Source organism: Monodon monoceros, unplaced genomic scaffold, assembly GCF_005190385.1.
Source record: "Monodon monoceros isolate NGI ecotype Baffin Bay Population unplaced genomic scaffold, NGI_Narwhal_1 Super_Scaffold_7, whole genome shotgun sequence".
Taxonomy (NCBI): Eukaryota; Metazoa; Chordata; class Mammalia; order Artiodactyla; family Monodontidae; genus Monodon; species Monodon monoceros.
This window is the reverse complement of record NW_021703784.1, coordinates 71,932,306-71,950,081: the sequence shown is the minus strand read 5'-3', so window position 1 is coordinate 71,950,081 and position 17,776 is coordinate 71,932,306. Positions and strand designations below refer to the sequence as shown.

At 47.1% G+C, this 17,776-nt stretch overlaps 1 protein-coding gene across 2 annotated transcripts in view; it reads right to left on the bottom strand.

The window, feature by feature from the left end:
- Window positions 1-2,434: 2,434 nt before the first annotated feature.
- SLC6A5 (solute carrier family 6 member 5) overlaps window positions 2,435-17,776 on the bottom strand; it is a 53,794-nt gene continuing 38,452 nt past the window's right edge. For both annotated transcript variants that reach the window (XM_029208295.1, XM_029208296.1), the window contains 5 exons: window positions 16,922-17,053; window positions 15,869-15,968; window positions 9,356-9,456; window positions 5,205-5,372; window positions 2,435-2,786 (listed from right to left, as the gene is read on the bottom strand). In XM_029208295.1, coding sequence (XP_029064128.1) covers window positions 2,631-2,786; window positions 5,205-5,372; window positions 9,356-9,456; window positions 15,869-15,968; window positions 16,922-17,053 — 657 coding nt within the window. In that variant the 3' untranslated portion in view covers window positions 2,435-2,630. The remainder of the gene's footprint in view (window positions 2,787-5,204; window positions 5,373-9,355; window positions 9,457-15,868; window positions 15,969-16,921; window positions 17,054-17,776) is intronic.

Below are 17,776 nucleotides of genomic sequence, written 5' to 3'. Positions count from 1 at the left end.
GTAGAAACTGGCAAAACTAAACTCACAAGGTAACTATTTCCAGATAAGTTTAGAACCTTCCACCTTTAAGGAAACTGTACATAAAACTTGAATGTTGTAGGAAAAAGGAAAAACAAAAACAAAAACCCAGCTGCTCAGGGAACAGGTCCTGGGTCTTAACTGGACAAATTGTAATGAATACAAACGTCGCTGCCCCCAAATGCAAAACACACTAGCTAGTGAGGCTGTCCCCACTCTGACAATTAAGTTAACTTGCAGTGTGTACAAAACAAATCTGGCAGCATCCATGAGTTTTTCCCCCTTTCTTTTAATCACAACAGCAATAATTAACAGAAACTGGGTTGGCATCCAGCATCAGACTCGAGTTTTAGCCAAGAGGCAAGAGAGGAAAGCCAAAAACCACTCATCCTGACACAAACGTACCAGTCCTATGGGAGAATGCTAATTGATTTCAGCTCTCTTCTTCAACCTTCAAATGGGAAAGGCTGCAGAACATTTCCAAACCTAAGTTAGTCCTTCCTTCCTCTCCCACCTCATCAGATATCAACTGGAGAGGCTAATTTTTGGTACCACTATGCAGAATCTGCTACAGCAAAGGGGGCTTCTCTACAATATGGCTTTCTTGGGGAAACCAGTGTTAATGGCGGACAGGTCACCATGGGAAACACTGGGACAGGGGAAGCCACAACTCAGCTTCTTAAAGCTAAGTCTAGGGGAAACTTAGGATTCAGTCTCTGTGATGGATTCTAGTAAGTTCTAGCTTTGGGAGGTAAGCAGAAGAAGAGAACGAGGAGGGGGAAGAACAAACGTGCCCTGCAGACAAAGGAGATGAAAAACCTAAAGTTCGAAACCCATCTTTGTTTCCTTTTCTGAAAGTTTCCACAGGCTACTCTTGAAAACCGGAAGTTCACGTTGGTGTTGGCAAATGACAACAATATTTGCCCCAGAAAAGGAAGAGCTCAGTAAGATGAGTTGAGATTTTCCTTTTTCCTTAACAAATGAAGTCATTTTTTAAAAAGTGTTACTTTAAGGTCTATCGTTGGGTTTCACTACTGTTCAACAGGATGAAAATGGCACATCAATATACAAGATTTGAACTGAAAACTTTGCCTGAGACCCTGTAATATGAAGACAAACAAATAAGAAAATGATTGAAATGGTCTCCCCTAAGGAAACAATTTTAGGTTTAGATATTATCACTGTAAGGGAAAAAAACAAACAAACCCAGACTACACTATCCTACACTCACCATCTCTACAGTGATTAATATTTATAAAGACAGAAAACACCACTACAAGTACGCACTACGTGAACACATATCACATTATAGAAATCTCATATATGTATGTTCAGGATACAAGAAGATAATAAAGGTTACGGCTTCACCAACCTCTGCGGACTTAGGATTTGCTCTCATTAGAGTGTGGTTATGAGTACTGTGAATTGGGAACTCTTAAAATTGAATTAGCTAAATGTAGTCTTAAAAGCTATAGCTTTAATTAGCTCACTTGCTACTGACCTAACCTGTACCTAACAGAAATCTCTGTAAATACAGTGACCTAAATGTACTACCAGTGCAGTGAATATTGTGGTTGCTTTCTCTTCAACTCTCCATTTCTTTGATTCTATGGCCACAATCGGCATTGACTGTGAATGAAAAAATGAAGAGTAAAAACGGAGACATGTTTTTTAAGAGTTTGTGTCTTATGTATATGATATATAGACAGAACCGGGGTAAGTCTTGTTTTCCCAGAGGCTGAAAGACAAGGTAGCTACAGCTCATAGAAAGACATTTAGAAGAGAAGAAACATGGAATGGTGACATTGAACCACAGTGCTAGACGTCATGGAGAAACAAAAAGGGCACTCTGCTATGAATGTACAACTTTGGGCACAAATACAATGCAGAGGTGGAGGAAAGGATCCAAAGAATTCACAAATATGGTTATTCCAAAAAAAGACAACTGAGGGGACAGAACCAACTCTTCACTGAGATTTGCAGTTTGCAGAGAGAAAGCATCTGAGTCCTTGGTACACTTGAGACAGTTGGTCCAGATGAAGGAAACAGAGCCCCAATCATGAATGGAAATGGGAACTTCACCACCTCGGGGGCGTCCAAATCCACCGGCTCGTCTTACTCAAAACCATTTTCTGACCACTGCTGACCCTCCAAAGGTACCCAGTCCTGAACTTTGGGTGTCGGAATGAAATCACTACGTTGCTCGGATGAGTCCAAACTAACGGTCTGGTTATCCTGCCATTCTGCTGCATAAGCCTGACTGGCACCACCAGTGACGACCACAGAGGACGCTTCTCTACTGACCAACGCACGCACATCTACTTGAGACTTCGCTGGAAAGCGCTCCCCTAGTTGATTCGAGCCTGCGGGGTAAACCCCACCAGAAACTGACAGCATGGACACAGGCAAACCGCTCTTCAAGTGGTCCATCTAGCTCCTGGCTACAGCATGCGACACTATGTCCTACTTTTCTAAGTCACCACTCTCGTGCACGGGTATGAACCGAGATGTGGGGAGAGAGAAGAAGAAAAATGGGAAGAGAGCTGGGGAAAACACTAGGGGAAGGCAGAGAGCAGAAACGGAATCAAGTCTGGGCCACCCATGCCATCGGACTAGCACTGGGTACCCAGTTCCAAATCCTTCACCGGCAGTTTGAGTCCCAGGGAAGAGGTTCCCAAGGGGTCGATCATGTTCTTGTAACGCTCCCCACGGTGCTGAGCTAAGAAGGGGCCCCAGTCCGGCTGCGGCGAGCACACCAACTTCAGCCTCTGCAAAGAAGCCAAAGACACACAGGGTCACAGAAGCAAAGCACCCTCTTCCCCCAGGCACCACCCACCCATCCCCAAACTGCGTGTGACCACATTCGCCAGAACGCCTCCTGGAACCAAGAGGTCCCCCACCAAGAGAAGCAGTTAGGAAGATCAGCCCCATTAATTAACAAGGCCAGGGATGCAGTTAAGAGGAGACTTAGTTTAGTTCACTGGAAATTATTTATATCACCCTGCAAGCAATATTACAGTTGCCCAGGGTTTGCCTTGCACAAGATTAATAGAGAATAAAGGGCCCAGATTTTAATTATACATTTTTTCCCCTCCAAATGGAGAGGATCTACAAGCTGCTCTCTCCACTGCCAAATGCAGTCTGCAAAGGACATGTACTCACTTTTGTTCTGTAGCCTCAACAGTGAGTTGTTATATCAAAATAATTGGATTTTGTTTAGCATATTTCCCCAAAGTATATAAATGGCCGGGAAAAAAAACCCTCAACCACAAAGATACATTGCCAAGAGTGAGCAAAGATTTTAATTATCTGTTGACAAAAATACACGCTTCTGACTTGGTTCAGAAGTGTGGGTTCTTGCAGGCAAGCTAAAAATAATGGGAATGTCTCTAATCCGTCAACTGAACCTTTCATGGAAAACATAATTTGACTGGAGCATTTTCTAGAAAAAGGAAAGAAAACATATTTCTGACTGCATAAGAGGGAACAGGTATGTGTTTATTACCTATTAAAGTGAAGATGCTTCTTACAGCTGTTAGTTTAATCTCCCCTTAATCACTAGTTTGCAACCTTCGTGTCCCGAGCCAACCATAATAAATGTATATTGCCGACTCAGCAGTTTAGAGGAGTTCAGCCTAAGACAAAAGTAGCAGAGGCTAAAGCAGCTTCTGTTCAGAGGGACAGAGATTTCAGGGTCAGTGGGTAGGAGGTCCATCTGAGGCTCGGGCAAGCCATCCCTGACGGTGAGAGGGCTGAGTCAATTTACCTTAAGGAGATAACAATTTCCTGAGGATGGAAACTGGAACACTGCTTCAGTAAGAAGACTCCTGCACCTCCCTTTGTCAACTCTGCCTCCATCTTTAGTCCAATAAAAACAAAGGCCAGGGCTTCCCTGGTGGCGCAGGGGTTGAGAGTCCGCCTGCCGATGCAGGGGACACAGGTTCGTGCCCCGGTCCGGGAGGATCCCACATGCCGCGGAGCGGCTGGGCCCATGAGTCATGGCCGCTGAGCCTGCGCGTCCGGAGCCTGTGCTCCGCAACGGGAGAGGCCACAGCAGTGAGAGGCCCGCGTACCGCAAAAAAAAAACAACAAAAAAACCCCACAAAGGCCACCTCCTCATCGCGTGGACATGCGTGTAAGGCGTTTACTCACATGCTCTGTTCCCATCTGCTTCTCTCCTCCCGAGCCTGCGAGAGATGCTCCAGGGCCCTCTCCTCCTCAATCCGGCTGACCAAGAGCAAAACCCACCCAGCTGCTCTTCACTACCCTCATCAGCAGGTGTTTCTTTGCCTGCGTCTAATCCAGTGCCTCTCAAGCTTGAATTTGCATCAGAATCACCTGGGGGCTCGTTAAACAATGGACGCCGGAGTCCTACTTCCCTGAGAGTCTAGTTCAGCGGAGCAGAGTTGGAGCCCGATCATTTGCATTTCCATAGTCCCTGGGCCAGACCAAAATGGCAGCCCTCTGGACCGCCAGGACAAGGCAGTGCCGATCTCTTCCTAACACGTCTGAGCACGTGACTTCTCATGAATAACAAAAGCCTGACCACACTTCACTGGTGGCTCAGCAAGTGGCAGTCCCCTTACCATCCTCTCTGGAGTGAGGGTGGGGAGTTTTTTGCATTAGAAATGGGAAATGGGTCCAGCAAGGGACTAACCGACAAAGACAACCAACATGCCTTATACCAGGCATGCCCTGGACCTTTCATTACATCCTTCGGGGATGGTGACATTTAAATCAGCTTGGACCCCTCAGCCATGCCTAACACAGGCATAGCAGGAAGGGGGAGTGATTTTAAACGTAATCGTAATAGGTGTTTGGGGGGAGGCACCTCGGACAGAGAGGAACATCAGGAAAGGGGGAATCTGATGTGTGGTTAAAAACCAAACACTGGGATTTAAGCTCTGGATGAGGGGAGAGGAGGGGGAAGCACCAGGAGAGGGGCAACACTCTGATCGTTTATTCCCCAGAGCCACTGCTCAGCCACTGGACTGGCTGAGTCCCTCCATTAGAGGACTAATACATAATAAAAATGGGTTTAATAGAAACGGTAGCAACTGTAACCACTTAATCACCATGTCTCCCCTTAGAATAAGTTCACCGAATCTTTTGTTTTTTTAAAGCACAGAGCTCTCGGAGCTTCTGCCCTGGGAGGGGACGGCAGGAGAGGGAGCTGATACAATTACCTCAATAAATCTGCCAGGAGCCAGATGCATTTTTATCACAAACATAATCGGGATCCAGATAACGGAACAGGCGAGCATTAGCCATCCGAGCACCATGGACCAGTTAGGGTAGCGGTAAGAGCCATAGGTCATGGGCTCCCACTGGTAAAAGCTGAAGCAAAGGATAAACTGGGAAGAAAAGAGAAACACACGCGTTAGGGTGGGGATGTGAAGCATTCCTTCAACAGTCATGTACTGGACGCCTGCTGTGAGTCGGCTGCTTCTTTGTCTATTATCTCATTTTACCCCAATAACGACCCTGAAAGGGAAGTATTATTACTTCATTTTCTAAATGAAGAAACTGGATTTCACAGAGACGAACGTGACACACACCGAGCCGTTGATGCTGCGTTCGCCATCCCATAAAAACTAAGCAATGCATATGGGTGTCTATACACACAGACTGGCTGAGAGGATGATTTTAAAGGCTATACACCGAGGTGACGGAGGGGTGGAGGCAGGAGAGGGGATGGTGGGTGTTTTTAAGGAGAGGGGTGTCTCTACTGTCTATAATGGATAATCAAGCTTTTGTTATAAGGAAAAAATCCATTAGATTAATGTGAAAAATGAATAAAATCTACTTTGCTTTCACCTTGAATGGGGAAGAGCCCATCTGCAAGAGCTGCCTCCAAGGCCCGCTGAGAGGTCCCCAAGCAGTGGCTGAGCAGGAAGTTTGGTCCTATAATCAGCTGTGGGACAAAGAGAGTGGAGGCCCAGCCCACCCCTCAACTGATGCGAGGTGAACGGGCCTCGTCAGCAACCCGTGAGCCGAGAGGCCGGGGACGGGCAGGCTAATCCCAGCTCTACCACTAATTGGCTGAGGGACCTGTATGTCTCAGACTTCTCTGCTATATAACAGATCCACTTCACACCAGGTACACAACACAGGGATTTTCTGGGAACAACAGTCTGGTATTTACTCAGGAGCCCCCCCGTTTTCCCCCATCACTGCACACTTTGGCTGGCAACAGTGACGCGAGCCCTCTGAAGTCTTAGTTAGTGCAGCTGAGGAGGAACAAGGCGACAGATATGCTGGAAAAAGAGGCACCGAAAAGGACAGAAGAGGGGTCCTAACGCTCTAGCCAAGCCTCTGTTGGGGGAGGGGGCACCGCCCTCAGAAAATTGAGTTCTTCCCTGTATTCATCCCGCCTATGGCAGCCTCCGCCTAGAACAATGTACCTGCCTAAGTCCTTCCCTCCTCCCCAGCTCTCTCATCCTATCTCAAGCAGTAAAAGAACTGCCTGAAAATGATTAGAGGGAATTATGTCAGGCGAGATAATATATGGAAGTGTTTGGGGAAAGTGTGAAGCATTAGACAAATGTAAGGCATCTGGATGATTGCTGTAAAGCCCAGGCTGCCGGGACAACTGATTATTTCAATGCAACAGCAGTTCAGTATATGGATTCGAAGCAACATGAGACTGAAGACAGTGGTTGAGAAAACTGCTCCTATAAGAGATATCTACTCTAGGCCCCCTTTTAAATATTGGCCCCTAGAGTTATAAGCTTTATTAACCAGTCTATTGGAAGTATGGCCTAATGTAATTACGGTAAGTTGCTCCATTTCATTTACTATATAAATAGCAATACATCTGCTTATATGTGTGCATAATTCAGTAACGTGATCTGCCTATGTATACAATAATTGCACGCAGAATATTTATAGCTCTATAAATCCATGAAGGCACATAGAAAAATGATCAATTTTATTTCAGGGTTTTTGAAGTCATTTAAACCCATAATCTCAGCTCATTCTAGCCTACTACAAGATAGCCATGTTACAGAAGGGCAAATGGCAAAAAAAGAAGGGTTAGCCTTGGTCCTTTTGATACCCATTTCCTATTACACAAATATCACATCAAATTTATCTGTGCAAACTTGGTCTTGCCATCAATTTCCCTCTGCCAAGTCAGGTTTGACAAAAACCCTGCCCTCAGATGAACCTGGCCATGAGAAAGGATAATTTAGCCACCGAGCCAGGGACCTCTCCACAGGTTTCTGAGGTGAGTTTTATAATGGAAATCGAGTAGAGCACAGCACAGTTGAGGAACTTTCTCAGAAAAACACAGCAAGTCCCTAGAATCCCTTTCCCCTGACATTCTGCTCCTAAAGAAGATTAGAATTATTTTAATCCAGAATTGGCCAAACTCCACTTGGAGATGAAAGCAACTAGGCTTTTAGAAATGTATTAGAAATGTATTTAGAAATGTATTATCTTGAAGCCTAGGTAGCCTTGGATTCCATTCTTATTCTGCCCCCTGCAAGCTTTGTGGCCTTGGGCAAGCTCCTTAGCCTCTCCAAGCCTCAGCACAGGCAACTGTAAAATGGGGGAAGAATCACCCACCAATCAGAGTGGTTGGGAGCTTGAGAGACATAGTTAATAAAGCAGCTACCACAAGTCATCCTGCCGATTATTATTATGTGGTCTGCATCTGCAGGATATAATAAGATTCTCTAAAGCTTAATCTCTTCCAAGACAGGAGGGAAAGGTCGGTAGAATCTGGAACAGATTCTAACTTTGATTCCACCCAAGAATAAATTGTGTATAGTAGTAACTGAGGGACGTGGCAAAGCTCAGCAGAGATGGGGAACAGCGGGGAGGGGGGTTTCCTGTCTTCCTCCCAGGAGATGGGTAATTCTCCATCCTTCACACACACTTCAGTCCTGGATTCATGAAGCTGAAAAGTCTACCTTAGTCCTTTTCAACTCTCATGCCCCAAATCTGGTGGGACTTCTCAGTCCCACCTCTGAAATGTGAGTACAGATGTGGGCTTCTGTATGATGTCTTCCTGTCAATGCAGAGGGAGGTAAACGCTGAAGGGTTTTTCTGTCTAAACTTGTCTTTTCAGAAAGAAATCGAGATGTTTTGATTAAAACTCACTCTGTGACAGTTTGGGTTTTTTTTTTTAAGGAAAATATATGATTTCTCTACAATTTTACTGTCTTGTTTTCCTTTAAAGAAGCTGGTACGGTGTAGTAAAAGGGTCTTAATCTGGTTTCTAGTGCCACCTGCTGGGCCCAGGAGGAGCTACAGCCAGCTTCCTGCAGCCTTTGCCCAGATGACACCTACAAGCCAGGGAGGAAGAGAGGGAAAGGCAAGGTCTCTGTCAATTACTGTGCTTGGAGAGTAGATGGAGGCAAAGCCAGGAGCTGGGGCACAATAAAGGCGGTGACAGGATATGCCTGTAAGTCCCTATGCAGATTTACTGGCACATGAAGGGCTCTGATCTTTAAGAAGTTGAATGTCAGATGATCTTAAAATGTCATCATCACACTTGAGGATGATAAGATAGTCCCCAAAAGCAATAAAAATGAACGATAAAAGTCTAACTTCTGCTATACATATTAGTTGTAGAGTAGCTGTGTTGAGCAGTGTTTAGGATTACGTGTTCTGGAGCCAGACTGCCTGGGTTTGAACCCAGGCTGTTGCTAATTATAGTTCTACAATCCTAGGCAAGTCACATAACCTCTGGGTGTCAGTTTCCCCATCCGTAAAATGGAGATGATTATAATACCAACCCCTCAGAGCGGCTGTGAGGGAGAGATGAGGTGATACATATAAATCAGCAGCCCCCAACATTTTTGGCACCAGGAACCAGTTTCACGGAGAGCAATTTTTCCACAGATGGGGGTGATGGTTCAGGCAGTAACACGGGCGATGGGGAGCCATGCGGAGCGGCAGATGAAGCTTCGCGCACTCACCCACCGCTCACCTCCTGCTGCGCGGCCCGCTTCCTAACAGGCCACAGACCGCTACCGGTCCTTGGCCCAGGGGTTGGGAACCCCTAATATAAAGCGCTGTGCACAGAGCATGGACCCCAGTTAGCACATGGGAAATGTGATCACGTGAGGCAGACAGATATAATGGGAAATGTTCCATAGGGATGCTCCAAACTGTGCATGCGTCCTAGCTCTGCACGCGATCAGTCAAGCACCTTTAGGCAAGGTGCTTCACCTCTTCAAATCTGCATTTCCTCAACTGAAACACACGAGTGATACTCATCCTACCAGCTCCGCAGGCTCATCTGTATGTAGGCACAGGTCTTGTTCAACATAAAGCATCACATATGCACGCAAGGTGCTACCCATGCAATAAAGCACACGGTCCTTACAGTTAAAATGGTTGGAGTCACAAATGCCCAACAGACTTTCCAGAAAACGTTTGGCTGGAATCCAATCATCATCTCGATATCTTCACAGAACCTCTGCAAGCCTGCAAAGAGACCAATGGAGATCAAGCATGAGGTGCCATGGCAGGGGATGGCGTGAGAGCCCCTCACTCGAGTGCCATTGGCTGGGACGGCCCCATCCTGGTGTCAACGTGACCCCTATTTATGCAGGAAACCATCAGACAAATGACTCGCTGCCGGGAAGATTAAGGCAAATGGGACATTTAAATAGATAGTAAACACCCTCTGCAGTGAAGTTCAAAGTGAGGTGTCATCCCACCATGACATCTAAAAATCTCCATCCCGGCCTGCCCCGGGAGTCTCCACACTGCCACAGCCTGGCATAGTCACCCGTGCGGCTGCTTTTGGAGGTAGGCTCATGGGCTCAGCAACCAACTCTGACAAAGCCAATTAAGACTGTGATCGATAAGCACAGTGTGTTAGGAAAGCCTTGGGATTTTGAGGGAGACTCGCTGTATGTGGCTTTTTACCCCTCACCATCACAAGGACACTCTCCCATGAGTCAGTTTAACTCTGCTCTATGTAAGATGCTACAGGCAGGCAAGAACCAAAGTGAATGCCACGTGGCCATCACCCACTTTGTTGGAACTCAGAGGATTGCGAGCTTCTTGGTCGCTGATCAACATAACTACGTAAAGTAAAAAGCAGACAAGAGAGTTATTCTCAGGACCCCACGTAACCGGCATCCACTCTCTGAAAGGAAAAGCGACAGAGGATGTTTGAGGAGGGAACGGTTTCCTGTATTGTTTCCTGAGCTCATCAGAAGCACAGCTTTCTCAGAACTGTGGGATCGCTATGCTGAAGGCACTTGAAAGGGCCCCAAGTTCAAGCCCTTTCATAGTCGGCGGTTCTGACTGGTGGCCCCAAATCACAGGCCACCACAGGCAAGAACTGCCCACTTTGAGCAGCTGACCTGACCATCTTTGGGTTGGTTGGTTTGTCTCCTTTCATGTCATCAAACACCTTCAAGCGAGTGGCCTCTGGACAGTAGACCCTCTGGGCATAAGTGAGGGGTGAGAACAAAAACAGAGACAAAGGTCAAAGATGAGACCCTCAGAAACACACATGAGATCCTGAAAGCAGGCCTCAGTTCTTAAAAGATTCTAAAAATGGGGCTTCCCTGGTGGCGCAGTGGTTGAGAGTCTGCCTGCCGATGCAGGGGACACGGGTTCATGCCCCGGTCTGGGAGGATCCCACATGCCGCAGAGCGGCTGGGCCTGTGAGCCATGGCCGCTGAGCCTGCGCGTCCGGAGCCTGTGCTCCGCAACGGGAGAGGCCACAGCAGTGAGAGGGCCACGTACTGCAAAAAAAAAAAAAAAAAAGATTCTAAAAATGTCTATTATCAGTGCCAATCCTGTTACCAGGCTATTAAATCATCCCCAGGAGATGACGGTGCACAGCTCACCTGGGGAAATCGATTTGACAGGGTTCAAGGTTAGACAGAGGAAGACATACAGATAGCCTCCTATGGGGGGGGGGGGGGTGTGTGGCAGTAGAAGTGCTCAAGCTCCCCCAGAGGGGACCAAGAGCTGGACCCAGAGCTGTAGGAAGGGGTGGATGACGGGGGCCCAGTTGCACCAAGAAGCAGTTTGATGCTGAAGAGCAGTGCTGGGACTGAAGGGGATACGGCTTGGTTTCCAAAGTCAGCTTCAGCCCTGGAAGTCAGCTCTCCCCGTGGGCCTCCGCGAGGGCTCTGGACGACAGGCTTCTGCCTTCAACAGGCTCCAGGTCCCTTGACTGCTCTGCTTGTTCCACAAATGTGGCCCCCCAGCTGGGAGCCGCCAGGCAAGCCTCCTGCCCCTTGCTCATTCCTGAGCCAGGCTCTCCCATCCCTCCATCCTCTGGCTGCTCCAGTCCCCACGCAGCACAGCCCGCCCACGCCCTGACTCACACCCCCACCTGAGTCCCTTACAGCTTCAGTGTCTACCTTCCCCTCCCGCCTTTGTTCATACGGCTTCCTCTGCCTGCTCTATCCTGCCTGCTGGTCCAGATCCCTCTTCAAAGCTAACTCTTTTTATTTTTTTTTATTGGAGTATAGCTGCTTTACATTGTTGGGTCAGCTTCTGCTGTACAGCAAAGTGAATCAGCTAAACATATACATACACCCCTCGTTTTTGGATTTCCTTCCCATTTAGAAGGCTAACTCTTGACAGAGGACTTGATCTTGGGGCCTGGAGCATGTGCATGGAGACTTGCCTGCAGCATGACCTTGAACCTGGAGGGGTAAGAGAGCTCCAAAAGGGATCAGAGCAACTGTTTCTCACTGAATTAGCAGAAAAATAGCAGCAAAAAAAAAAAAAAAAAGTGGTGAACACATAGCAACTGTTCTACATTCAAACCAACAGATTTGGTGCCCAGAAATGTGCCCACCACAACCTCCGTATAACCAGCCAATCCTGAACTGTAAGTCAAGGACCTCCTTCAACCAACCGATCACTTTCACCCATGCAACTTTGTGGCTTTTGTCTTTATGAACCATACCCTTGCCCTTGGTCTGAGTATGATCTTCCAGGGGCTGCTCTCCCCACTGTGTGGCCAGGGCCAGCCTCCTAGCCTGTGAGCCAAGCACTCATACAGGGCCTGGTGCTCACAAGGGCACCACCCCTGGATTAATCTTAATCTCTCCTGTCGCCATCTTGAAACTCTTGACAATTTTTTAACACAGGGCTCCACATTTTCATTTTGCACTAGGTCCCACAAATTAGGTCTCCAGTCCTGTGTGTATCTCAAATATTATTCTCTTACAGTTAATGTAATGTTTTGGCTGCATCTCTTGGAGCCAAAACCCTATGTGTGGGCTCAGATTTTCCCTGCCTTGGTTAGCAATAAACTTAACACCAAGTCTCGTCTTTATCTACTTTTATATTCTTTTATCTCCAAAACTCCACCTTCTCAAAGTTTTTCTGGCTACCCTGGCCCTCCTTTATCTCTGGGCAGCAAAAGCGCATAGCTGGGATACACAGCTTAGTACTGGCCTTCTTCTCAATTTACGAAGTTGATTCGCTCTACCTGGCAGCTAGTTGGAAATATCCGTGAATATAGAAAACTACCTCTGCCCTCCCCACATGCAGGGCATACAGTGAACACTTAATAAATACCCGTTGAGGACTCCCCTGGTGGCGCAGTGGTTAAGAATCTGCCTGCCAATGCAGGGGACACGGGTTCAAGCCCTGGTCTGGGAAGTTCCCACATGCCACAGAGCAACTAAGCCCATGCACCACAACTACTGAAGCCCGCGCGCCTAGAGCCCACGCTCCCCAGCAAAAGAAGCCACCGCAATGAGAAGCCCGCACACCACAACAAAGAGTAGCCCCCCACTCGCCGCAAGTAGAGAAAGCCTGCGCGCAGCAATGAAGAACTAACGCAGCCAAAAATTAATTAATTAATGAAAAAAGATAACATTTAAACACAGGCATTTACCTTTGTGAGTTATGAATGGACTGAAACCTCTTGTTCCTAATGTTTTCTGAACCCCAGCAAATGGAGCTGGGGGAACTTACACCCTGAATGAGAGGTGGACAGTGACATTTCAGCCAAGAACATATGTGAAGATGGAGCTCAGGGAGGGAGACCAGATAGGAACAAAATTAAGCTTGAATTTGTGGGGTTCCAGAGAGATCATGTGTTTTGTTTTGTTGTTTTGTTTTCTTTTATACTAAAAACAAAAACAAAAACACTTTGAGGTGTTCAGCCTGCAGGATGGACAACCTGAACTGGAGAATGACATATTCCATCCTGTAAAAGTCATTGCCTGTGTGACTCTAACATCCCTCACAAGGATGTGGAGAAAGACAGAGTGGGGTAGGACGTGAAACAAGTAACTGATCAACATGGAAGAAAACAGATCAAGACAATTGAGCATATAGTGATTTGGGGAAAATGCACAGTGTGGGGCCAAGCAGAGAAGCAGGCAGCAGGGCTTTGTGGTGACAGGTCAATCCTATGGTCCCCCCAGCCAGAAAGTCCCTGTATTGGCTCCCAGGAAAATGCAAATCACTTCTTCAAAGCGACTCTCTTAGGTAACAGCCTGTTAAAGGGATTGTTCCTACACTAAACTCAGGGAGTTCCACTTTTCTAGCTACCTCAAACCCAAATATTGGCCTTTGAAGAGTGTTGCCTTGAGAACCTGAATCAGATATTTTGATCTAAAGATAAAACTTGAAAATTGTACCTACTGTATTTTAAATGTTTGAATGGCAACCTCTAGAATCTAGAGATCATTAGAACTAAGAAGAAAACACAAATCTCTGCAATCCACCTACTTATTTTTCAAATTCAGCAGCCAGGATGGGGGAAATCAAATCAGTCGGGTTCATTTTCACTCTTCACAGGTTCATGTTCAACTTCCTTAAACTAACCTTGCATTTGTTTGGGGCCTCATCATCTCAGTAAAGAATCCAGTGTCCTCTGGAGCGTACATTATATATTTGTGCAGGCTTTTGCTTTCACCTCTAACAATTATGTTAGCTTATTTCAAATATTTCTTCTAAGAGCCCCTTCTTAGAATTCCATCCAGGTCCAAATCAGAGGTTCACACCCACATCCGACACAGCAGGAGTCAAGTTCACCTTGAGCTCAGCACAGAGTCCACCTGGACCTGGAAGCTGGCCCAGCACCAGCCCTCTAGAGGCCAGGCGATTTCCTGGGTGGTCCCCCAGGAAGATTAGCAGAGCCTAGGGACTGAAGCACTCAGGACTTATTTTTTCCTTCAGAACCAAAAAATCTACCACCAGTTTTATATGCAGGCTGGGGGGAGCTACTTAAGTTCTAAAAATAGAGACGTTAAAAGGTTTCTGTTTTAACGATGCTTGTAAACCACACTGAACAGCCCTGTTTTATCGGAAAGAATTGTGCAAATGTGTCTTTTGAGGATACAGACCGCAGAGGAGGTCAATGATATGGCCACCTGCACTTGGGCCAGTGCTGCAACGAAGAGCTTTCCTGACTTTGCCAACAGACTATCTGGTGACTTCAGCTTATATATGGACCCATGAGGGCTTGAGTTTCCAAAGGAGGGCCTCAGAGGCCTCTCCATGGCAAAGCCTTTGCTGTCTGGGCAGAAAGTTAGGATTCTGGTAGATTGGCTGGGTTTCTGCCACTCTCTGCTCAGGTAGGAAGCTCTTTGAAGCCTCACCCTAAATGGAGGTCCTCAATCACAGTGTCACTGCAGGCTCCAGTCTGTCTCATCAGCCCAAAGTGTTGGCAGTTTGGCCTCTGATCCCATGACGACAGCTGGCATGCCTGCCCACTTCTCTGGCCAGAAACTAAACTCTCCCTGCAGTGGGGATGTAATCTCCAGCTGAGACAAAGTTCCCTTCTGCCAACACCTAACGATGACTCCAGTATCTTCCTCTTCCTAGGGCACCTAACGTTTACATGAGAGGTTTCCTTTTTATATTTTCATTCCCCATCACCCTCCATTTTAATGCATTTTTCAGGCAAGCAAGAAGCTGCTGAACCCTGATGGACAGGAGGCTAACAGTTACATTAAAAGCAAGATGCTCATACCAAGGACATCCTGCATCCAAGTGATACCCTGCCTTTCTTTTTACCATCTCTTTTTGGTTTTGAAGTACAGATGGATCATCTGAGTTGGCATTTTTCACCTTCCTGGTATTTGCTAAGGAGGCCTTATCTATATTAGGGATGATTCTAAGACTTTCGAGGCACAGGGAAGTCAGCAGTGTCTTGAACCCAATAGGACTCCCTTGTGCTGACTGGCGGTGCACACAAGGAGCCCAGGAGATCACCCGGCGAGACCCCTCCCCCGCACGCACAGACACCTCCACTGAAGGGCAAAGATAGCATCCGCTGACTTACCATTCCTGTTCTTCTAGATAATGGCCCTGCTGATTATGGGATGCAGGTTGCTATGGTGATATTAAGAAGGGCTAATCTGTAAGGGAACAGGCAGTTTCTTCCTGGGAAAATCTGGGGTTGAGATCTTGTATCACAGGCTCCCATGATGCTAACAAAGTCTCCTAAGGATCTGTGAGGCCTGTGGTCTCTTTTCTCACTAAAGTATCCGGGCATCAGCCAGGAAGCTTCTCCTCACCTCAAGCTACAGGAAGACTGCAGCTACCAAGACCTCAAAATACAAAAGAAGCCTTCCCCCCCCCCCAATCTGGCCATTGTCCTCAGGCATTAACGACGGTTCACTACTTGCCAGACCACACCCAAAGGCATGTCCTGGTCCTAGTAGTTTCTGGTACAAAGACTACTGAGTTTCACCATCAGCCGTCTTTTGTTTCTCTATTAAGTCTAGACCCCAGCGGTCCTGAGGCAAGTTGGAAATAAAGGTGCAGCGCTCTGTTTCCTAAACAGCTGCAGTGGAGCCCTTTCGTTGTCTTACTTACTATGGGAAACCTGCTTGCCATGGACGCTTGGCAACAGACACTAAGTTCTGCCTCACATCAGGCACAGTGGTTCCCTTACCGTACACATAGGAGATCCCCACGAGCTCAAAAATGGCAATGATGACGAGGGCGTAGGAGGCGGCATACGTGTCCACAAGCTGAAACATGTAAATTCCACCCTGGTAGGGGAGAGAAACAACCGACATCAATAGGCCTGGATCTAGGCTCTCTCCCACTTCTAGCAGTCAATCCTTCCATCCTGAGCAGGGTCAGGTGCAAACAGGAGTCAAAAGATCTCCCCTCCCCTTGACATCAGTAACCTAACGCTGGCCAGGTATGTAAGCTGGGGGCCTTGCCATGTTAGCAAAGCAGTCCCTGGAAAGACTTCGAGCTAATCAATAGAACAAGCCCAGAAAAGTGATCTAACATCTTACTCTTAAAGGGCAAAGGTCAGCATCTGAAGATGTATATGTGAAAGTAGCCAGATTGCTTCATTTTTGCTTTAAGAAATAGATGACCATTTCTATCCATATACCTGCATGTGACTGACCTTCATATGACCTTTAGGTGTCTCTGGGCATTCCTCAAGCAACCCCCTGCATTTTCAGCTCACTCTTTAAGTCTCTCTACAATAGATGAGGCTTAGAGACCATCTCCTTTCAATCTATCATTTTACAGATGCAGAAACCAAGGCCCAAAGTAGTGACTCGCTCAAGGTCACAGGGACAGCAATATATATATATATATATATCAGGTAAGCTAATACTCAACTTACCAGACACTCAGGACTGGAAGGAACTCAAATGGCTATAAATCTTGTATATTACAGGTAATCAATTTCTCTAGTCAGTATTTTCATGTATTCCATTTTCTTAAAGTAGGACACACCTGTCTCGTTGGCTCAAGAAGGCCACATCTCAGTTACGAAGATGCTAGAAGTATCATTAGTAGCCAAGGTGACATATTTCCCTCTGTGGTCAGAATCCCTAATGAACTGATTCCATCTACGTGGAAATGGCAATGATTTGGCTGTTGTTATAAGGTCCGGGAGCTAAGAGTAAAAGGCTGGAGAGCCATCAGGCGCCCCTGCAACCTGCCCCCATCCCAAGCCTGTGCCCAGCAGGCAGCTTACCTGAGTGATCATGGGGAAGCCCATGATGAAGAAACAAACGCAGCAGCCCAGAGTAAAGACCGGCTTGTGTGTGCGCAGGTACTTGGGAAACTCGTCAGAGATGGAGGTCACTATGGTCTCGATGGTGGCAAACTGGAATGATGCCAGCAAAGTGACACCTGAGACACACCGCCCAACCCCAAAGACTCCAAAAAGCCCTTTGTGTTTCCCACCAGGCCAAGTGGTATTTGTATGAGGTTTGGGTTTTAGGGTTGCATTCCCTCAATGGGCCTGACTTTGCTGGGGTCCAACCCACAAGGCCAGCGAGGGGACTCCAAGCAGGATGTGGGCCTTAGAGCAGTGTTACCAGCTCCCAGAGGCTGCACTCATACCCATCCATCAGGACACTTTAAGCTTCACTCTGTATTCATGAGATGTAAATTCCTCTCCTCCCGTTTAAATCGCATTTGATCTTCTGCTTGAGGAAAAACCCTCTTTGCACCCAACTACTAAACCCTGAGTGCCTGTCACCATGATCTGTAGTAGTCTCAGCCCCAGAGCAATTCCCCTAAAACTGACCTCATATTATTTTCCCTCATTCAGCCCCAAAGGACTTGCTTTGGCAAAATGACACCAAAAGCAGGAAGTACACAGGCTCAAACTTGCATGGAGAACAGAGAGGGAGAGAGTACAGCTCCTCTGCCCATCACCTGAGTCACCCACAAATGCAAGGTTATCCTGAGCCCTGGACAGGTACCTCACCACCCCTACATCACTCAGGGAAACGTTTAAGGACCACTAAGCTCAACCCCATTGCAGGCTGGATGCAGGACCCAGGACAGGAGTCTTCAGAAGAAGCAGGGATCGAAGGAGGGA